Source organism: Cloeon dipterum, chromosome 2, assembly GCF_949628265.1.
Source record: "Cloeon dipterum chromosome 2, ieCloDipt1.1, whole genome shotgun sequence".
Classification (NCBI taxonomy): domain Eukaryota; kingdom Metazoa; phylum Arthropoda; class Insecta; order Ephemeroptera; family Baetidae; genus Cloeon; species Cloeon dipterum.
Window position 1 is genome coordinate 27,884,386 of NC_088787.1, and position 20,626 is coordinate 27,905,011.

Here is a 20,626-nt window from a genome sequence, read left to right on the forward strand (position 1 = left end):
AGCCGTATAATTTGAAAAAATCGACTAAAACCAAAATTATTGTCTAAATTTATCTCAAACCCCGTATTTAGACCAGCCCGTTGGCTCGCATTGTTAAAGGCACACTCGCAGGAGTGTCAAAGCAATCGGAGGTATTTGAGCAGTTCGGAGATCTAATACTGGCTACACAATGCCAGAGATGGCAAAAAGTGGTTATTTAGGTCCCTGTGCGGCCTGGTGTGCCCATGTAATCCGTTCGCGGTGTTATTGGGACCCGGGTTTCAGCATTCGTGCCAGTGCAATGCGCGCCCTTCCCGGTCCGAGAGGACAGGGATAAAAAGAGCATATATATATATATATATATATATATATATATATATATATATATATATATATATATATATATATATATATATATATATATATATATATATATATATATATATATATATTATAGTCGACTGTTTTCCTGAAAATAACCCTCTAAAATTCACGACCCTACACATTATGTAATGCAAAAGATAAAGAAGAGATATATTTTATAGTATAGTATTATCGTATAATTTCATATATGAACCAGTATAGATAGCCAAATTCCTGGCGAAAATTTAAACAATAGCAAACCAATGAAAGAGTCAAATACTACTTACAAAATGCTTAAAGGGAAAATTAACATATTTTAACATGTGACTTCTTCATAACTTATAAAATAGGTAAAATAGTGTAAATTTTTTATATTCAATGATTTTGCTAAATTTTCCAAATAAATATTATATATTTTATTAATCTTGTTTAAAAATTTCAATTCCGTATGCATTTCCGCCATTGAATTTGATAGTGTCCAGGAATATCAGCGGATTATTTTTGCGATTCCTATACTGTGATGAAACAAAAGGTGCAAGATAATGCGTGCGCCGCAGCTTTGCGACCAATTGCGACGCTCAATTGTTTTGACATGATGTGTATCGTTTTGATTTTGCGATGTGAATGTGGGCGTAACTCTCATACTCCTCTCCCATTATTCCTCGTTCCCGTCTTGACTGTCAGCCGGTGCCGGTGCCACGACGCCTCCTTGTTTCATCAACTCTTCCAACGTTTTGAATTATTTTTCCGCATGAAGATAAATAATTAATCAGTATGAATCACATAAAGGCTCTAACTTTATTTTAACATTTAATTATGCTTTCCGTGCAGATAAAAAATGACAACGAAAGCAGCACCGCAGACCAAAACCGGAGGCTTTCGGATGTCTACGGATAAACAAGAGACTCTGCTCAAGCTCTCCATCCTTTCTCTTGCCGCTATCCTATGTGAGAACATTAAAAATTATTGCCAAAATACGGAAGAAAATATAAATGAATTAATCTTGATTTCCAGCCTTCGCCACCAGACTCTTTTCAGTCCTTCGATTTGAAAGCGTCATTCACGAGTTTGATCCTTACTTCAACTTTCGCACTACCAAGTTTCTGGCCGAAGAAGGATTTTACAAGTTCCATAACTGGTTCGACGATCGAGCATGGTATCCACTTGGCCGTATCATTGGAGGTAATCAACACCGTTGCTGTTTTTGCAGTAACAAGGAGTACATAATAATGCAATGAATATTAATCAGGCACCATCTACCCTGGGCTGATGGTAACGTCTGCTGCCCTGTATCACTTGATGTGGATGATCAACATCACCATTGACATCAGAAACGTGTGCGTCTTTCTGGCACCTTTCTTTTCGTCACTCACCACAATTGTCACTTACCTGCTGACAAAAGAGCTCAAAGTAAGTAAATTTCAATAAAGTTAAGTTTGTATTCCTATTTACACACATTTTGTGTGTTAAGAGATGAATTATTTATATTTTTAGGGGACCATTAAAAGCTAAACCACAAATTTCTTATTTTGGAGGTCATAATTATGTGATGAATTTCAATTTTTGGACTTTTTGTTCCTTTGCAGGATTCAGCGGCTGGATTGGTGGCTGCTGCTATGATTGCCATTGTGCCTGGCTACATCTCGCGTTCTGTTGCTGGATCCTATGACAATGAAGGCATTGCCATCTTCTGCATGCTACTCACCTACTACATGTGGATCAAAGCTGTCAAGACTGGCAAGATTTTCTGGTCTGCCTTGGCCGCGCTCGCCTACTTCTACATGGTGATTTTTTTTAATTTTCCCTTTTATTATTGCATTAAAAGCTACGTAACCAACTGGTCATTACTACTAATTTTTACCAAGTTTTTCGCTCTTCACATTCACTCGCTGAGAATCACTAGTTAAACTGTAAATGACAGCTGAAAACAATTTTTATGACAAAACCAGTCTTATTATAGTTCATGTTACTGACTCATGATAAAGAGACTACAATTTTACTATTAATCTATTGCATAATATAATCAAATTTATTCATTATCACTCTTGTTAATACACTATAAAGTAGATTGTATGAAGAAAATATTAGTAAAAGGCACACACAACCAGTAAAATACTGGAAAAGCGATCAATCTCAAGAGAATTCTCATCTCTCACTACACTGAGCCAACAGTAATGGAAATATTATACAGGTTTCATCATGGGGTGGTTATGTGTTCCTCATCAACCTGATTCCTATGCACGTGTTCACCCTGATGGTGACTGGCCGGTTTGGCGCTCGAGTCTACGTCGCATACTGCACCCTCTACTGTCTGGGCACGATTTTGGCCATGCAGATTTCATTTGTCGGATTTCAGCCAGTGCAGAGCTCAGAACACATGCTGGTAAGTCGCGAGTTTGAAATTTGTATGGTGGAAACTAACGATTTTTCCAGGCTCTGGGAGTGTTTGGTTTGTGTCAGCTGCACTGCTTTGTTGACTACCTCAGGGGCCACTTGTCCGCCTCCGACTTCCAGGTGCTCTTCAAGGCCACCATTGTTGCCACTGGCACCATCCTTGCCGTTGTGACTGGAATTTTGACTATCACAGGTATAAAACTGGGGATTTTTCTTTTCCTGACATACAGCTATTCACAGTTTGAAAAAATGTAATATTTATAGCATCTTTTATTTTTTAGGAAAAGTGTCTCCATGGACCGGTCGTTTCTACTCTCTCCTTGACCCTTCCTATGCCAAGAATCACATTCCAATCATTGCTTCTGTATCTGAACATCAACCTACCTCATGGAGCTCCTTTTACTTTGATCTGCAGTTGCTTGTATTCCTATTCCCCGCAGGACTCTACTTCTGCTTCCGCCAGCTCACCGATGCCAACATTTTTCTTATCCTCTATGGCGTGACCTCCATCTACTTTGCGGTAAATCGTATTTCCATCACTAAACATGTTAACATTTAATTTAACGTTAATTTATTGCTGGTGAAAATCTGCTTTTTGATGCAAATGTGCTCATTGCATACTAAAAATACAAAATTTAATTTAATTTGCAATGACAACTTAAATTTTTTCCATAAATATCACAATGTTATCGTTTATTATTTGAAGCGGATTTTTTATTGTAGCATTTCTTCAAATTTTGGGTGCTCGTAATTTATCCTATAACTATTACTAAGAAAATGCAATAGTTTGATGAGTGTGGATTTTTCAGGGAGTTATGGTTCGTCTGATGCTTGTTCTGGCGCCGGTTATGTGCATTCTGGGAGGAATCGCGATGTCTGGCATGCTGAATAGGTACATGAAGGACGTGGACGCAAGCCCAGTCATCCTGGGCATGCCCGCAGGCAACCTGGCCCAAGGCAAGCAGGGCGACAAGCGCTCCAAGCACAAGCAGGAGTCTAATTTTGTCATGAAGAGCGAGGTTTGTGTTTATAGTCATCAAGTTGCCATCAGAGATATCATATTTCAATTCCAGATCGCTACCCTGTTTGTGGCCATCATGTGTTTCTTCTTGATTTCCTACACAATGCACTGCACCTGGGTTACATCAGAAGCTTACAGTTCCCCTTCTATTGTGCTGTCTGCTCGCTCTCACGACAACTCACGGATTATCTTTGACGACTTCAGGGAGGCTTATTACTGGCTGAGGATGAACACCCCAGAGGTAATGTTATTGGAAGCAGAATTAATCTTCAATAAATCACGAAGAAAGCTATTTTTGAACACGGCACAAGAATTTAGCTCTTGAAATTTCTCATTGACAACCCTCATTGTGGTTATAGGATGCCCGCGTGATGTCTTGGTGGGATTATGGTTACCAAATCACAGCAATGGCAAATCGAACGATTTTGGTAGACAACAACACTTGGAACAACACGCACATTTCGCGAGTGGGCCAAGCAATGGCGTCATCAGAGGACAAGGCCTACACCATCATGAGGGAACTGGACGTCAACTATGTCCTCGTCATCTTCGGTGGACTCACTGGTTATTCTTCTGATGGTTCGGATTCACGCAAAACTTTGACCCCAACAGAAATAATTTTCCTTCTTTTAGACATCAACAAATTCCTCTGGATGGTGCGAATCGGAGGCAGCACAGACCGAGGCGCGCACATCAAGGAATGGGACTACTACACGCCTCAAGGAGAGTTCCGTGTTGACAAGGAGGGCTCACCAACCCTACTCAACTGCCTCATGTACAAGATGTGCTATTACAGATTTGGCCAGGTCTACACTGAAGGAGGTGAGTTCTTTATGCAATTTTTCCACTTCCATTACCATTATGCGCTTACTACAATATTTTTTTTGACATTATTTGTTATACAAAATCTTGCTTTAAAACTCTATAATGAATATAAAATTTTAAAACAGGTCGGCCCCCTGGTTATGATCGAGTGCGTGGTGCTGAAATTGGAAACAAGGACTTCGAGTTGGACGTTCTTGAGGAGGCGTACACTTCTGAGCATTGGCTGGTTAGGATCTACAAAGTGAAGGATTTACCAAACCGTGGTCTCTAAATGAATCTTCAACAAAAACATTTTTACTGTAGAGATCTGGATTTGCAGTATCTCAAAGTGTCTATGAATTTTTTCAGTGGGCGAAAATGTTGTGGTTTTGCGTGTATTTTTTACAATTTCTACTTGATTACATAAGATCTGTTGTTAAGTTTCTAAAATCTGGAAACTATTATCTTTTTAGTGGGATAAAAATTCAAGCAACAATATTCTTCTGCCACCCGGGAATCAATCTCTATGCATGAATGGTCAATGTTGTAAATTTTTATATATTTTGTGCGCCAAGTTGTTTTGTGAGCACAATTAACGATTGCTGAGAAATTGAATAATAAAGATCAATTATAAATTCAACGTTTTAATTAAACATATCAAAACTGCAACTAAATAACCAATCAAAACAATGAAGAAGTTTCATAATTCTGGAGTCTAACCACTCTTGAAGGTTGAGTTGGCTCTCGGCAGAGAGGACACTCACTTTTGCTGTTCAGCCACTCAAGAATGCACTCCCAGCAGAAAAGGTGGCCGCAGGGTGTACAACTGGTATCAGTCATCTCCTCTAAACAAAGGGAACACTTTTTTGATGGGTCGCTGGTGCTGACCGACTGTCGGTGTTGAACAAATTCACTCTGGGATCGAACGAAATGACCATTCTGAACGCTGTGCAAAAAACTGATGATCAGGTAAAGGGAAGATGCCACTCCGATCCAGTGGAATGCTTTTCTTGAGTCATTGCTTCGCATCCAAGGTCGCACTAGAGCCTTTAAAATCAAAAGGGTATTAAAATGTTCCTACGTGATAAGGTAAAGTTTAAGGACGTACATAGGTGATTCCTGTGCTTCTTTTACTGAAACTGTAGTACGTTCCAAACAGGTAGAAAAAGGTTTTATGAAGCTGCTGCAGAAACGGCATTAAAGCCTTAAACGCAGTCAAGTAGTTTTTAAACTTCTCCTTTTCCAGCGGATTAATTTGTCGAGAGTCTATCACTCTTTTCTCCATTTGATGCAAGGCTACTATTGTGCTCCAAGGTCCGAAGCTTTCAATTAGAACTGACACGATATGTTGCTAAAAATTTGAAGGTTTTATGTAAATTTAAGAGTTACAGTTGTCGATTTAAATGGCTACAGAAAAAAATCTTAAATTAAAAAGTGGATTGTAAAAGTTATCGCGAAGTGCACGGAAAGGGTAGACTCACCAATTTGGTTGGCAAATTTCTTCCTGATCGATCAAGTTGTACAATGCCTGTGTACTCCTCACCCAAGGTTTGAAAACTTTTGAGGGTTGTAAAATACTTGTACAATAGCTTCGAAAATCCCTCAAATATTATTTTATTCCTAGCTACCCATAGTCGAAGACCTGAAAGATAATTATTTTTAGCAAAATTCGTAATTAATATATATTTTTATTTTCTTTATCATAGCAACCATTATGTACCTGTGACTTCGCCAGATATTAGTGAAATTTCTTCTTGCAACTCCTGACAAAACTCTTCATCTTTTTGAGCGGACCGCAAAATTTCTGCTCTGCCAGCTCTGGTTAGACTTGTCATTGTTCAATGATGAGTTATTATTCTGATTTTGTTTTTGATTTATATTTAAACATAAATGTTGGAAAATTACAGGAAAGAAGAGCAAAATCTGTGTGAAAATTATTTATATTAAAAAACCAGATAAAAAGGCGGCTAGTAGGCGTGTGTAGTGTTGCTGCTCGCAGACGCAGTCGCCAGCTGTCATAGATGTAAATGTAAACAAAACAAAAACATATGGGTGTCTCGCGGGAAGCGGGAACTCGTTTCTATTATTGCCTTTCGCCTCTAGGGTCCGGGGCTGCTTTGTATTCTTGACCGTGCTCCTTGCATTTGCTGCCCTATGATCTTGATTTTTTAAGATTGATGTATTCTTTTTTATAATCGGTATTTATTTTGTTTTGTACATGAATCAGTAATTCAGCAAATTAGCACATTCTTTTTTAAAACAAAATTCGAGTGGAGCATAAAAGTATCTTTTGTCTCCGTCGTTGTGTCATTGCTCAAAACTAACACATTCGGTGAGTATTAAAAAAAATCATAGATTCATCATGTACGGACCTGAGTAGGTCCCTTCTAGGGACGCTCCTGTTAGAATTGAGTTCTTGCTGTTTAACTATTACATAATTATCTAATAATAGTACCTTTGATTTTTTCCAATTTCAGTCGAGAATGTCATCTAAACTTCCAAAATTAGTTAAAAGGTGCGATGGAAAAATTCCTGGGTCTGGCACACAGAGCAACCATCAGAAATTGGCCCATGTCACTGCTGAACAATTGCTAGAGAAAAGGGTTGAGGCTGAGTTTGCTTGCAAAAATTTGGAGGACAATATCAAGATTGCTGAGCAGAAAATAAAAACCTTGTGTATGAATGTTAAATTGTTCAATACCTTTGAATGTTGATTAAATTTGACTGTGTGTGTCTATTACAGTTGAAATGAAAGCGCTGGAAGATGCAGCTTTTGAAGAAAGTTATATCAAGAGGGCGATGCTGATGGCCAGATCATCTCTGAGCAACAATCAGTCCGTAACTTGCAGGGACGTGGAGGAGAGAGCAAAAACAATCACTACAAATCTATCTAGCAATGTGGTAGAGGAAGTCTCATCTCGTGCGCAATCATTCATATTCAATCCAAGCGCTAAGAAGTTGGAGAGCTCTATGAAAGTACGAAAAGGACATTTTTTTTTCAAAATTGGAATCCTCATCTATATTTCAGAGCTCGCTGAAGTGGTGTTTAGAGTCGGATGGTGAATTGATGGCTCCGAAAGTGATTTTGGATTTGGTAACAAAGTATTCCTGCAAGGAAAGACTGAATCACATCGTGGATATTCAAAACGAAGTGAAACACGAGGTTTCCAAGTTTGTTGAGTCAATTAACGTTGAAGAGGACGCACTGAAGTTGAGGTATGGCATTGATATTAAAATAAATCGTTGTTAAATCCATTTTAATATAATTAGCAAAGCGCTAGAAAAACTGGAGATAGGTTCGGTAGCTCTTACACCGCTGGAGCAGCATATCAAGGAATTCACTTTGCAAAACGCCCAGATGGTGTTGGTTGAGCAGGACTTGATCAATGAGAACAAAAGATTGGAAAGAGAGCTGCAAGAACTGCTTCAAAACAATCCAGACATGACTTCTAACGTCCAGCAACTGATGGCGGCTGAACAGTCTGCAGTTTTGCACTCTCACTTGGAATCTCTCAACGAAGGCAACCCAAATTTTCAAAAGAACGAATCAGAAAAGGCGCGAATGTTGAAGAAGATTTCTGTCTTGCTCAAAGAATTGGTAAGGAGTGCTAAAATAATAATGCCTGGTTCCATCATACTTTTTGTTTATTTTAACCTAGGAGGAACTAAGGTTTTGTGTTATGAAAGATTTGAGCAGCATGGAGAGCATCTTGACACACCAACAAAAACTAGTTGATGATATGCTAGAAATTGGCAAATCAAGTGAAGATTTTGGGGAAATGCTAGAAATTGAAAAGTGTGTTCAGGCGCTGATCAGTAACATTTACTCAATGTCATTGAAACCTACAACCGTTAAGTACGCACTTCTTGAGCTAAATTACAACTTTTTGAGAAATATTTATCATGTCTAGTGTAAATTTGGCTGCACCGCAAGAGATCATTGAGTCGTCTGACATGAAAGCACTGTTACGGCAGCTCCAACTACTCCAGACACACGAAGTTGAAAATCTACAAAAGCAGACTGAAGCCTTGGAACAGTTTAAAGGTTGGTCTTATAATAATATAATATATATAAATACTAAAATCTCTAAGTTTATCCATTGATCACTCACAAATGCAGGAGAAATGAGCAAACTGAATGAGACACTGCAAAAAGACGCAGCGCTTGTGCTAAAATCTGTCTGTGAAGCTCAGAACTTGTACCTGGATCGTGCCAGCGCCTCAAAAGATTTTGTAGAAAAACTGGACAGCTGGTATGTCTTTAGTTTTATGGTAATGCACAATGAGATCTGAGTGAGCTTAATTTAGCAAGGAGAATTTCGTGGAGAAGAAACTAGCAATCGATTCAGCCAGGATTGGAAGTGACTTATCGCTTCAAGAGTGGATTGATCATTTCACTGAGAGCTTCCCTGAAATAAACTGCATCTCTGAATGATTTGTGATTGTACAACAATGATTTTACAAAATATCGCCTAATTCTAGCTCATGCGCCTACATAACCAGTCTAGCCTATCTTGAAACATGATCATTATTTAGAAAGATTGCATTTTGATTGGCACATTTCTCAAAATTGTTAAGTAGAAAATACATAATATATTATAGTTCAAAAATGAAAGGTAACTTAGTTAAAATAAAAATTTATTATTAAAAAAATCAAATGCAGACATTTCATTTCAAGTAGCCTTGGAAAACTTGCAAAAGATCTCTGCTCAAGGTACACAACTGCCTCTTTTCTTCTGAAGGTTAATATTATCCTTCAAATCCTAGCAAAATCCGAGACAAATGGAGTTGGATAACGACAAAAATGACAGCATCAGGGCGTCAAAATTTGCATTATTCTGGTAGTTCCCATTATTAAACCCTATACAGTTAAAATCCTTGCCTGCAAGGTACTCATCTTTGACGCAATTTACATAATTATGCAAACAATTCAGACGCATTATTCATACTGTGCTGTCAATTCTCTCAGTAATTTTGATTACTTGAAATAAATCCAAACCTAGATAGATATATATCAGAGAATGAAAATCAATTCACTGGCCATGTTTCTCAACTCGCATGATTTTAGGGTGTTTTAACTCGACTTTTAAATGCTTACATCAATATAATTTATCATTAATATGCCAAGATGACAGGTTGTTCATTAAATACTATCACGCAAGCAGGCGAGGGATTTGTGCAAGAAGTATATTATAACTTCCATTTAAAAATTTGGTGCGTGGTCTTGCTGGTGCTGACATGAAACTAATAACAACCTCTACCCTCTTAACCAATTCAGAACTAATTCGCGTTTTTGGTCTTCAACCTCCAGCTTACACAAGGGTAAGTTGAAATGTTGCTAATGTTTTGGAAAGAGATTAGAGACCTTTATCCAATTTTTAGATTTCAAAGATTTAATCTGTCTTTACCTTTTTAGATGCCATTCAAATGGTTCCATCAATGTGGTTAACGCTGTGTATCCGACAGATTTAACCAGTGGGCATTTAGCTCCATTGCTGTCAGGTATACTTTCCAAGATGAAAAGTTTTAAACTTCAAACTCTTCATTATAGCACTCGGCGAATTGCATTAACTGCTCCAAAGATTCGTTGTAGTCATCGCGTTCAAGTCCAGCTTCAGCCAGTTGGGGCAAGTTGCGCCAGTGCGTGTGGGCCGCCTGGCCTTGCAGACTTTCAAGCATGGCACCCATGCTGCGACTTGAGTGCAGCCCAGCCAGCATAGGTACTGTGCGCACACCAGATGTATTCGGCTGGTCGTCAGGTAGCAAAGAGCCACTCGGGCTGACTCTTGGTGAGAAAATGTTGGGGAAAGGCGCACCGACTTGGCAGGGCAGAGCTGCCGCAAACACATGACTCTTGGTCTCAGGCGAGGTGCACTGCAGGAAGTAGCGCAGCATCTCATCCACTCGGGTAGCAGTGAAGGCGGGGTTGCTACTGTTATTTGGTGCATTGGGGCCCTTCAGCTTGGTTACTGGCACTCCTCTTATGCTGACCGACTGGACCCACACGCGATCATTCTCTTGATCACAACAGGCTGACATTCCCTGAAAGAGTAAAAGATTTTAGATGTGCAGTTCCAGGCAAAAAGAAAAACGATGATCGATTGGACGTTATTTAAGGCGTTTAAAATTTTTAAGTGATACTTTTATTTGCTCAAAGTGCTTGTTAGGGGATGGTGAAATACCAGGTTGAATTTACTCTTGGAACATACTGATGTTCACTCCTGAGGTCAGATACGACCATCAGAACAGGTAAGAAATCAAACCCTGGCGTCAGAGGGACCCTCATATAAACATATCATTCATTGTTCATGTGTATCCACTTGAACAACCCCTAACGGACTATTGTATTGCTTCGATTTGCAAATGGCCAGGTCAAGAGTTTACAGAAAGTGTTCAATTGAACTCTTTTGAAGTCAACAGGTTGCTCAGGAAACACCATGATGTGCCCAAAATATCGTCATAAATTTTACGCATAATCAGATCTTGGTACTACGTACCTGCAGCAAAGGCCCCTCCCACTCCTCCAGGGTGCTTAGCAAGTTTCCTTCCAGGGGGAACGGGAGGTTTAGACTGGCGGCCACCGCCTTCCTGCCGCTCAACACAAGGTTGTTCTCGAGGTCAGCCATGCCCTGGCCATTGCGCAGACGATAAGGCAGTGTGCAGCCATCCAGGGTGGCTGCGATCAGGCTGCTCGTGTGGTAAGGCAGGTGGGCGCGGTACTCCACGTTGGCCAGCAACCGTGGCACTGCGTCCTGCTGCCAGAAGCCACGGCTCGTGCTCATCGGCGCCATCATGCTGCTGTGCGTGGCTAGTGTCTGCAGACACAAGGCCACGTTGGCGATCCGCAGTGTTTCTTTGCACGCCAGTCGCTCTGCATAGCTTCCATGGCCCACCGGAATGCAGAAAATACTCTTGTTGCTGTATTCGTCAGCCAGGAACTGCGTAGCGCTACATGCTAACCCCCCAAACGCGTTTATGGCGTCAGCAATCACCTGCGAGCAAATGTTAAATAATACCAGCTGAATATTTGAAACAATAAAAAAGGCGCAGTAGTCAAATTGCACCTCACATTAAATCTATTTTATTTTAGTATATTTTACAAAAATATAAAAATGGTTGGAATGTCAAAGAATAAAAAATATCAAATTAAAGGTTTAAATTTAATGGTTAAAATTCTGGAGAACGATATTTTACCTGGAAGCCTTGTAGATTGTCACACTCCTCAGCGTATCTACGTATACTGTCCACAAAATTGTCTTCAAAAAAATCTGTCTTCCAGAGAGCGGTACCTTGGGGGAAAGCGTCAAATGCTGAGGTTTCGCTACCCCTTTCATATTCCTTGATGATGTTAATTGATCGAGGATGGTAACGAGTGCGATGGAAATCGGACCACACGTCCACGTATTCGTCCAGCTTGTATTGTTTGTCCACAGGTAGTGGTTGTCCTACACAAATTTTGAGTAAGGAATGACTGGTGCAGCAAATTAAAATCAGTGCTTGTACCCGTTTTTTCTTCATTTGCTAGATCTGCTAAGAATTCATTGTTCTTGAACTTCTCTTTTCGCTGCACATCGACTTGGTTGACCCAAACAGGTTCAGGCTGCTCCTCGTGGTCTGCTTCATATAAGCCACCGTGCTCGGGCAATGAACCTAAACTACCCTTCAGGTCCACCAAAAGAAGACGTGGGGTGAAGGTGGTTTGGCCCAGACGAGTTTCCCCTTCTCGAAATAAGATGTCATGGTTGATCTCTGATGGGGATGTCGAAGAGTAATCAAACCCTGATTCCTGGAATATTTAGACGCAGGGTTATCATTTCTCCATTTCGTCCTGGTGTCGGTAAAATTGCGCATCGCTCATCAACCACTCAAATTTTAATTGTTGAAATTATTGTTTCCCTTTCAAGGAAAATTGAGTTTGGTTGCTGTAGAGCTATGCGAAATTTTACCGGCACCAAGACAATTTATCTACAAAGCTCGCATAATACATATTAATAAGTATTATGTAGAATTTCTTCATAAATAATACAAAATAAATTTCCTGGGTTAAACAAAATATCTCGCCAGTTCTTATGAAATCCTATAATAAATGGCGAAAACTGAAAGTCGCGGTGAAAAGTGTAATTTTTCGAATTTTTCCAGAATAATTTACTTTAACAACGGCTGTATGTAGAGGAAAAAGAGGCGAAGTGCCAAAGTAGTCATATCAATTCTTACCTGAATATTCCACCAGTGAGTGCCAACAAAGTTGGAAAAATGACCAAACTGCAGAGAGATCACCTCTTTGCTTGCTGCCATAGTTAAACCTCTTAATTTGTCTCTATCTCAAAATATATATGACTGACTAGTGACTATTTGAGTATTTTGTATGCACATTAGAGCAGACAGAACCAGGCCATTAACTTTAAGAGTGAGCCAGCTGAGTTCGAGTCAGTGACTCAGTTAACGTCAATGTCACTGTCGCCAGTAAAGAAGAGCCAAAAGACGAGACAGGTGGGACGTGAGGCTGTGGAGCTGGGCTGGGCCAGGGCTGGGCAGTGCTGCTCAGTGTTGCCAACGCAAATTAAATAATTCAGAATTATTTGGTGTTCTCATGGTTCGCAAGAATCCACCTTTCGCTCAATAAACGTGGACTCATGAAAGTTTTATGAGGAGCCTTAATTTGTGTCTATTAGCATCCAAGTTATATTGCTTTGTTTTTACTGGTATTTAAAATTTCGAGCTTCGTTTGCGAGCAAAACGTTTAAAGCCACTCATTTCCTGCTTCGCTCGGTTTTGGTAAAGAATTCGGACATATTCGCTTTTTCTTGCTCGGAAATTCGTGTAATTATATATATATATATATATATATATATATATATATATATATATATATATATATAATTATTGAAAATTAATGTGCTTGCTTTTTTGCTTCAAAGCAAACCAGGCTTGAATTAGCTGTTCAATAATATTTAAAAAGGTGTTAAAACGTATAATACTATAATATACGAGCATGAGGATTTTCCTTGCTTTATATAAGCTAAAAACAAGCACGCTATAATATTGCAAAAGTCGCTCAACAATTTATGGAATTTATGAAAAAAATCCAAAATAAACCCTTTTGTTGGGGATACTACTGGCAATAGGCGCTGCCACGTAATAATTATTTTTATGTGTCAGCGGCGATTGAACGTTATAACCTTCTGAGTCTTCTGACATAGGGTTCAATTTTAATCCTTGAATTGATTATTTTTAATGAAACGTAAAATTTTAGTGTTACAAAAATCGCTCAGCAAAAAATTCATGAATTAAAATTGAACCCATCGTCGGAGGTTTTACGATTAATCGCCGCTACCTAACATTAGCTATAATTATACATATTGTTAAACCTCTTAATTTGTCTTTATAGATCTCAAACAATAATATGACTGACTATAGTGACTATTTGAGTATTTTGTATAATACAGTACATTAAAGACGGGAACAGGACAGTAACTAGAAGCGAAGGGAGCACAGAAATTTTTGGGATGGAGAAATCAATTAACTATATAGTTTTCGAGAGGTTTTTAAAATCAGCATTTTCTGTTTCGCGGTGAATAATTAATATAGTAGAGAAATTGAAAATCGCATTATCGGATTTATGACGCAGAAAAAATGTAACATTTATATTTTAAATTTTTTTCAATTTTAAAAATTTGTTCATCGATTTTTCTGATTTTTTAAATCGGAGGAAAGACGATATATCATAATATTCTCTCCTAGAAATATGTATACCCTTGTTCATTTTCACTCCTTTTTGTTTAAAACGTACGATGCTCAATCATTTTTAATATTATGCTTTTTTCGCTTTGGTGTAAAATTAAAATGACCTTACATAACATGTTATTTTAAGCTTGAAACTGGCTAAAAATTTCAAAATTGATTAATTTTCTAGGTTTGTATTTTTTTCTAACAATAATAAGTGAAATTTGGTCTAATCTGGGTCAGTTGAAGAAAAACCAATCTTTATCACTCTCTAATCGTGCGTTTAGTTTAAATCCATCAAAAACACAAAAGAAATTTTTCCATCGAAGCTTTTTCCTTGTGAGCAAATGAGCAAAACCAATCAAATTAGAGCGAGTCATTTTGGGCAACAACAAACTTTTATAAATATATGTGTATATTTCGCCAACGGTAATATTGACCGAATTAAACTTTTTAATTGAAGCTGGCGTCAATTTCTAATCAGCGGGCAACATCGCCCTCCTATATAACACCCGATTTCATTTATAATTCCCAACATATTTTTCGCATATATTATTTGGTATTCTTGTCAAATTACCAGCCCTTCAAAGTGCACGCACATATTATTATTGCAATTTATTAGGTCTCGTCTTTATGAAGGACACTCTTCTTTAGATGACTTATACAAAAGTTATCTGATTTTCATTCGAAATTATAAGCCTATGTATATTTACTGGTTTATGATTTGATAAATTATATTAAAATTTGTAAATGCAAAAGTTAAATATTTTTAATAATTAAGTTCTCACAAAACATTTTAGAGTAATCTCATGCATAATAGTATTTTTGCACAAGAATGTTAGTTGGATAAGGCTCATGCATTCCTCAAGGCACGCGGCCTAGATCCACAATTAGCATTCCGTTGGCATCGCAAACTTCTGGTGTCAAAAAACTGTCGTGGTGGACAAGTCATCCTAGTTGACTGCCGATTCCCAGGATTACATCTATAATAATGATTACAGCTTGTTGGATCTGGCATTCTCCTCTGCCCTCTGCACATGGCAGGAGCTGTTGGTTGAATGGAAGGACGTTGTGTTTGTGAAGGTACTGTCTGTGGTGTGGTTCTTTGAACTGAAGAAGCAGTCGTTCGCCCTATGAATCTAGGGTCACAACCTGCCAAGATTGGGTCCTGACATTCCAGTGTTAGACTGTTGAAATGTAGCCCCACAGGACATTCACTTGGGGAAGGTGTACCGCCCGGTCTCTCGCAGTAAAAATATAATCGGCAAGCTGGAAAAATATTGCACGTAATTTAATATTTTTGCGCTGGGCATAATATGATTTTTAAATTTAGAACGGGATGACACCATGGATATAAAATGAAAATCACGAAACACATAAAGCCTCTACTACAAAAAATAAATAGCACACAATACCGAAAATCAAGTGCGCTATATTCTCACAAACTCTGCGCCTGACGCCTGACAGCCAAGGCTATGAGGTAAGAGCAAGAGGGCTGAAAGGTGCCGCGATAATACACATACATAATATATTATATAGGTGTCGTGAAACTACTCTGCCTGAACTGCCCCAATGCGCGCCTGCAGACTCGAGGCGCGGCCGCCAGCCGCTATACCCAAGACCAAGAACTCGGGCCGCGCGCCGCGCCTTTAGTCTGCAGGCGCGCGTTCGGGCAGTTAAGGCCGGGTAGTTTTAATATAGGTAAGCATGGCAAAAAAGGCAGACAATCAGGCAAGAGCTAACTATGGCAGCAGATTATGTTATACATTTAGCCAATTTACATTTAGGCGGATATGATAAAAATAATACCATTTAAGAATACAAAAATATAGTAGCGTGTGTATTTTATTATAAGAGGATGGAATACCTACCAGTAGCGCCAATTCCAAAGAATCCACGTTCAGGGCATGTCAATGGTACGCAAGGACCGACTGGCTGAGATGCAATTTGTCGTTTTAATCGATGAGCAACGATATCAGTTTCAGCCTTCATTGACGGGTCCTGCCCATTATATGTTATTTCCTCATCGGCTGTGGGTGTTGTCGTTGACGACATGGTTGTTGAGGATTCCGTATTCTCAGTGGATGTTGTGGATTCCGTATTCTCAGCAGTGGATGTTGTCAATGACGTGGCTGTTGTGGGTTCCGTATGCTCAGTGGATGTTGTGGATTCCGTAGTCTCAGTGGATGTTGTGGATTCCGTAGTCTCAGTGGATGTTGTCAATGTCAATGACGTGGTTGTTGTGGGTTCCGTATCCTCAGTGGATGTTGTTGTTGTTGATGTCGTGGGTGTTGTTGTAGTTGTGGGTGTTGTTGTAGTTGTGGGTGTTGTTGTTGTTATCGGCATGCCCCTGGTGGTGGTGATCGTCGTTCCAGTTGTTGTCGGTCTAGTAGGCTGCAATGTGGTAACATTTGTGTTTGTAGGTTCATCAATTTTGACTGCTGAAGAAACACAGAATGTGTTGCTTGCACAAAAGTATATAGTTGGGGGTGCCAAATCCTCAATTATGCCTTTAGCTGGGCATCGTGTGTAACTTTTTCGGTTAGCTGAGCAGGTAATTGAGTTCGGCATGCATTTAAAATCTGCTTGCGTATTCGCCACGTACAGTAGCACAATGATCTGAAAAAAAAAACAATAAATATATATTGGTTGAAAAATTTCTTATTTTTCATGTAGCGCGCCCAATATTTTTTCTATTTGAAAACTATTATCCATTTAATTTAGAGTGCAAACACCAATTTTAATATGCAATTATTATTTTAACTCACTATGAATCTTCTGAGATGCTTCCCTTTCATCCTTCTTTATGAGTATCACCTTGAGTACTCTCACAATAGCTAAACTGGCACTAGAGCAAAAACTGCCCTTTCTTATATGTTCCTCCATTCTATTGTTTACGCTAGACAAACCATCAGAGATGCGCATAAAGTTTACACGCTGCGTAGTGGCCTAATTTTTAATGTAGACAGATTTTATAATTATGTTTGATCTGTACATAAAAAAGTTCAAACAAAATTTGGGGAAGAGAGCGTTTTGAATATTATTGCCATTGTGATATATATGCTTCACGCGTGACACGAAATATTTACATCTTATACCAACTATATATTGTGGGCAAACAGTTCACAGGTTGGCTTTTTATTCTTTGGGGTGCTTTAGTTTTACGTGCACAGAATTACATCATATCTCGTGCAGCTTCCGGAGTCGCGCGCATGGTGAGCATCGACTTTTTGGAGCCGCTCAGAGAAACTCGATTAGGAATATTTAAAGTATCTGTGATATCTGTGGCAAATAAATCTGCTGTTTTTTTTTTTTTTGCGAAAAATCCATTTCGAGTGCAAAAGTTAAGTGTTAAGCAAGAATCCACCTGTTGCTTGGATGTCACTATTGGTGCTAGTGGGTCTTTTTCCTGGTGTTGTCAAAGGCGTTGTCGTGGCGTGCTTCGCGTTGTTGTTGTCGTCGGACGTGACCTTTGTGTTGTTGTCGTTGTTATAATTTTGATAATTTGATTCATTTTTTAATTGAGAGCAGAAAATACACAAAAAGTTTCAGCTGCGCAGAAAAAAACGATTGGTGCGGTTTTAAATTAAAAAATTTTCCTTCAGATGTACGATTTGCGGAGCAGGTGAATGTGTTTGGCGTAAGGACGGTATAACTGTCCTTTTAGTTTGGCGTTAGAGGTTAACTTAAAAGAAATGGTTTATTGAGATGTTCACGCATACTGTTGATTCTAGGACAGTTCACGTGCATATTTAATATCCCATATGTGGGAAAATAACTGCCCTACGCAGGCAGAATGAATTTTGTTTCTAGGCAAACTGTATAGGATTATAAAAAATGTTTGCCTAGGCACAGCAGTGACCTACTTGAATGGCACTATCGCTTTTCATTGTTCTCATCTAGGCCATACATGACAAATTGGTATCTACCCAAATAAAAACACAAAGACATCAAACTTTAAATAAGTAAATGAATTGATTTATCGTTGGATTATTAATTGAATCGATTGAAATAAAAAAATATTTACAGAAGTGCAAACATATATCGTATATTTGCTTTTTGATAATTTTTCGCTACACATCTTTGATTATATAAAAGCCCCCCACACTTTGGCACAACACATTCACACGAATTCTTCATTATGTTTGGTCTTAAGGTAAGAGGCATTTGCAAACTTTGATTTATATAACGTTTAATAATATATCATATGTTTAAGGTTCTTCTGTTTTCATTTCTTGTAAATAAATCGTTCCAACAAGATACACTTGAATGTGTCAAGGAAACAACAAAGTGCGTTATTACCGATAACAGGAGTAGATATTTCCGATGCCCATCCACTGGACTATACGATAACAGTACTCTCAGTACCAATACGTATGACTGTCCAACGGAAAATTCAGAAAAATTGTTTTGTTTTAACTCTGTAACAACTGGCAAAAAAGCAGATAGTGACATTGTTGGAAACACTGGACCTTGCCTTCAACTTACGTGCCTTTCGTCAGGAATATTTGCAGCTGGATCGATAAATGTGGGAGGTAAATTTATTAATAAAATTAAACAGAATAATTGTTTTTATTTTAAAATTTGTACTTTTTAAATATTTATATTTTTTTACCTCTGCTCAGGACATCCCGTGGGCTATGTGCTCACCGGGTCCCAGGTCCCAATAACACCGCTGAGCGGATAACATTGGGCCCGAGTTGGCCGCAGAGGAGCTCGGGCCCAATGTGACCATATTTTTGTCTCCCTGCACCGAGGTCTTTTATTGTAACGTCAAATAGATTTTTCCATTAAGCCGCTGGAAAGGTCTGTGCGCCTCCCAGCACGTTCGAGTCACTAAACTAACCACCTTCTTGCCATCTCTGATATTGGGCAGCCAGCATAGTAGATCTCCGAACAGTTTAAATATCTCCCATTGCCTTGACTGGCAAACTGCTGATTTTAAATAATTAAAATGGAGTAAATTTTTTAACTCTTATACCCTATTTTCGTAAAGCAAAAGTATCCTAAAAGTTTCAACTTTCTTCACTAGGGAACGTGGGATATTCTCAATTTAATATTATATTGATTCATGGTAGGCTACTAAAACATATAATCTGATTTATTACAGCATGCGGAACATACTATGCGTGTAGAGCAACTGGAGAGCTTCCTGTGTTAATTGATTGTAGTGCTGGGCAGCACTTTAACAGTGCCACCCTGAGGTGCGAACCAGCATCATCTGCAGGATGCGATCCTGCGTTCTCCACAACACAGCCACCAGTTGAAAGCCCCCAAAGCACAACGCCTGCGGCACCTATCTGCGGTGGTCCTGGCAAATTTGCTGATCCCACTAACTGCCGCCAATATTACTCATGTGGACCGTTTGCCCGGGAACCGAAGCTTAAGAAATGTTTGGGCAATCTACGCTTTGATGAGGCCATAGGTCGATGCAAGCGAAATGCTGACTGTGGAAGTAGACCAGATGGAGATCTAGTAACTCAAGATTACTGAGCTTATAGAGAACGGGGATTAATAAAAAAATCAACAATAATTTTTTGAACTTTTTCATTTAAAGCGTAGCCTGTTATTTGAAATACTTTGAAGGTGTCATTATTCCACCAGGGAGAAGAGATGAGATAGTTCTCAGCGACGTAAAATGCGGGACTTTGCATTGTTTTGGCGCCTTTTTAACTCTGATCTCATGGTATCCGTTTAGAAATCCGTGCCATCCAGTTATTAAAGAGTCGAAAGCCGAATTCTTTTAACTATCAATAGACAGTAGAATGAAATACAATACTACTTCATTCTCGTTGATTTCATAATTTTTGTAATTGACTCAACCTTTTATTTTTTTCTCTTGAAATAGGGTGGACTGAATTCACCAAGACTGGCTGAAACTGGTCGAATTTAAAATTTTTGAAATCAACGAAAATGAAGTCTTGTTATTGTCGTGACAAGACAGTCCTCGGCCTCTGCCCTAACGCGCGCCCGCAGATCCAAGGCGCGACGTGCGGCCGCCGGCCGCTACCCAAGAACCACCGTTTAATTTATACAATTGGCCTTTCTTGATTTTTCCGACAAGCGAGCACTGTTTAACTTAGAGCATTTTTGGCATCTGTCACGCCCCTAAATGTAATTTTCCAATCACTGACTGGCACGTGACACCTCGAATTTAAGTAGTGTCACATCCACCCCCCCCCCCCAAGCCTCCTTGGCGGCTTTCGCCGGCTCGGTCCAGCAGACGGTTTCCTGACCTCTGCAAAGCATTTCATCTCCTGCGCCTACGCCCGCCAGTAGCCCTCTTTTACTTGTCAGTCACAGTAAGAATTTTCCTTTTAATTTTCAAGTCTCATCCACGTT

General features: G+C 39.1%; 6 protein-coding genes across 10 annotated transcripts; 3 read left to right on the forward strand and 3 right to left on the reverse strand.

Moving 5' to 3' along the window:
• Positions 1-971: 971 nt before the first annotated feature.
• Positions 972-5,196, forward strand: Stt3A (catalytic subunit 3A of the oligosaccharyltransferase complex). 2 transcript variants are annotated; one of them, XM_065477138.1, is made up of 13 exons: positions 973-1,114; positions 1,174-1,289; positions 1,357-1,524; positions 1,592-1,752; positions 1,929-2,126; positions 2,534-2,725; positions 2,776-2,929; positions 3,018-3,256; positions 3,546-3,755; positions 3,810-3,998; positions 4,117-4,336; positions 4,391-4,579; positions 4,708-5,196. In XM_065477138.1, exons 2-13 carry the CDS (start codon positions 1,181-1,183, stop codon positions 4,851-4,853), a joined length of 2,175 nt encoding a protein of 724 aa, XP_065333210.1. In that variant the 5' UTR covers positions 973-1,114; positions 1,174-1,180; the 3' UTR covers positions 4,854-5,196. The 2 variants fall into 2 exon arrangements, with proteins under 2 accessions (XP_065333209.1, XP_065333210.1); XM_065477137.1 differs by having other exon boundaries at positions 972-1,114; positions 3,546-3,998.
• Positions 5,197-6,523, reverse strand: Pex10 (peroxin 10). Its single transcript, XM_065477144.1, has 4 exons — positions 6,282-6,523; positions 6,043-6,203; positions 5,670-5,912; positions 5,197-5,608 (listed from the first exon to the last, which is right to left on the reverse strand). The coding sequence occupies exons 1-4, from the start codon at positions 6,394-6,396 to the stop codon at positions 5,243-5,245; spliced, it is 885 nt and encodes a 294-aa protein (XP_065333216.1). The 5' UTR covers positions 6,397-6,523; the 3' UTR covers positions 5,197-5,242.
• Positions 6,524-6,702: 179 nt separating this feature from the next.
• Positions 6,703-9,014, forward strand: LOC135935076 (uncharacterized). 3 transcript variants are annotated; one of them, XR_010574172.1, is made up of 9 exons: positions 6,704-6,893; positions 7,039-7,237; positions 7,305-7,537; positions 7,590-7,777; positions 7,832-8,159; positions 8,221-8,417; positions 8,473-8,606; positions 8,654-8,814; positions 8,870-9,014. XR_010574172.1 is itself a non-coding variant. In XM_065477142.1 (9 exons), the coding sequence occupies exons 2-9, from the start codon at positions 7,045-7,047 to the stop codon at positions 8,994-8,996; spliced, it is 1,533 nt and encodes a 510-aa protein (XP_065333214.1). In that variant the 5' UTR covers positions 6,710-6,893; positions 7,039-7,044; the 3' UTR covers positions 8,997-9,014. The 3 variants fall into 3 exon arrangements, 2 of the variants coding, with proteins under 2 accessions (XP_065333215.1, XP_065333214.1); XM_065477142.1 differs by having other exon boundaries at positions 6,710-6,893; positions 8,682-8,814; XM_065477143.1 differs by lacking the exon at positions 8,870-9,014 and having other exon boundaries at positions 6,703-6,893; positions 8,654-8,765.
• mst (misato mitochondrial distribution and morphology regulator) lies at positions 8,619-13,966 on the reverse strand. Of its 2 annotated transcripts, XM_065477141.1 has the most exons (6): positions 13,950-13,966; positions 12,776-12,880; positions 12,065-12,347; positions 11,756-12,006; positions 11,059-11,553; positions 8,619-10,603 (listed from the first exon to the last, which is right to left on the reverse strand). In XM_065477141.1, exons 2-6 carry the CDS (start codon positions 12,854-12,856, stop codon positions 10,088-10,090), a joined length of 1,626 nt encoding a protein of 541 aa, XP_065333213.1. In that variant the 5' UTR covers positions 12,857-12,880; positions 13,950-13,966; the 3' UTR covers positions 8,619-10,087. The 2 variants fall into 2 exon arrangements, with proteins under 2 accessions (XP_065333213.1, XP_065333212.1); XM_065477140.1 differs by lacking the exon at positions 13,950-13,966 and having other exon boundaries at positions 12,776-13,029.
• Positions 13,967-14,925: 959 nt separating this feature from the next.
• On the reverse strand, positions 14,926-17,170 carry LOC135937548 (mucin-2-like). Its single transcript, XM_065480702.1, has 3 exons — positions 17,053-17,170; positions 16,156-16,944; positions 14,926-15,553 (listed from the first exon to the last, which is right to left on the reverse strand). The coding sequence occupies exons 1-3, from the start codon at positions 17,168-17,170 to the stop codon at positions 15,138-15,140; spliced, it is 1,323 nt and encodes a 440-aa protein (XP_065336774.1). The 3' UTR covers positions 14,926-15,137.
• Positions 17,171-18,476: 1,306 nt separating this feature from the next.
• Positions 18,477-19,799, forward strand: LOC135936276 (uncharacterized). The gene is made up of 2 exons (XM_065479034.1): positions 18,477-18,819; positions 19,395-19,799. Exons 1-2 carry the CDS (start codon positions 18,492-18,494, stop codon positions 19,775-19,777), a joined length of 711 nt encoding a protein of 236 aa, XP_065335106.1. The 5' UTR covers positions 18,477-18,491; the 3' UTR covers positions 19,778-19,799.
• Positions 19,800-20,626: the final 827 nt, after the last annotated feature.

Excerpts from the sequence above, each read along its gene's own strand:
- mst (XM_065477141.1), bottom strand. The coding sequence starts at position 12,856 with ATGGCAGCAAGCAAAGAGGTGATCTCTCTGCAGTTTGGTCATTTTTCC. Across the intron at positions 11,554-11,755 it reads ACAATCTACAAGGCTTCCAG|GTGATTGCTGACGCCATAAA; the intron begins GTAAAATATCGT and ends ATTTGCTCGCAG. Across the intron at positions 10,604-11,058 it reads GGGAGGGGCCTTTGCTGCAG|GGAATGTCAGCCTGTTGTGA; the intron begins GTACGTAGTACC and ends TTACTCTTTCAG.
- LOC135935076 (XM_065477142.1), top strand. The coding sequence starts at position 7,045 with ATGTCATCTAAACTTCCAAAATTAGTTAAAAGGTGCGATGGAAAAATT. Across the intron at positions 7,238-7,304 it reads GCAGAAAATAAAAACCTTGT|TTGAAATGAAAGCGCTGGAA; the intron begins GTATGAATGTTA and ends TGTCTATTACAG. Across the intron at positions 7,538-7,589 it reads AGTTGGAGAGCTCTATGAAA|AGCTCGCTGAAGTGGTGTTT; the intron begins GTACGAAAAGGA and ends TCTATATTTCAG.
- LOC135936276 (XM_065479034.1), top strand. The coding sequence starts at position 18,492 with ATGTTTAAGGTTCTTCTGTTTTCATTTCTTGTAAATAAATCGTTCCAA. Across the intron at positions 18,820-19,394 it reads TGGATCGATAAATGTGGGAG|CATGCGGAACATACTATGCG; the intron begins GTAAATTTATTA and ends GATTTATTACAG.
- Pex10 (XM_065477144.1), bottom strand. The coding sequence starts at position 6,396 with ATGACAAGTCTAACCAGAGCTGGCAGAGCAGAAATTTTGCGGTCCGCT. Across the intron at positions 5,913-6,042 it reads GAAATTTGCCAACCAAATTG|CAACATATCGTGTCAGTTCT; the intron begins GTGAGTCTACCC and ends TCAAATTTTTAG. Across the intron at positions 5,609-5,669 it reads GAAGCACAGGAATCACCTAT|GCTCTAGTGCGACCTTGGAT; the intron begins GTACGTCCTTAA and ends TTGATTTTAAAG.
- LOC135937548 (XM_065480702.1), bottom strand. The coding sequence starts at position 17,170 with ATGGAGGAACATATAAGAAAGGGCAGTTTTTGCTCTAGTGCCAGTTTA. Across the intron at positions 16,945-17,052 it reads AGCATCTCAGAAGATTCATA|AAATTTTTCAACCAATATAT; the intron begins GTGAGTTAAAAT and ends ATGAAAAATAAG. Across the intron at positions 15,554-16,155 it reads CTTTGGAATTGGCGCTACTG|CTTGCCGATTATATTTTTAC; the intron begins GTAGGTATTCCA and ends ATATTTTTCCAG.
- Stt3A (XM_065477137.1), top strand. The coding sequence starts at position 1,181 with ATGACAACGAAAGCAGCACCGCAGACCAAAACCGGAGGCTTTCGGATG. Across the intron at positions 1,525-1,591 it reads ACTTGGCCGTATCATTGGAG|GCACCATCTACCCTGGGCTG; the intron begins GTAATCAACACC and ends AATATTAATCAG. Across the intron at positions 1,753-1,928 it reads TGCTGACAAAAGAGCTCAAA|GATTCAGCGGCTGGATTGGT; the intron begins GTAAGTAAATTT and ends GTTCCTTTGCAG.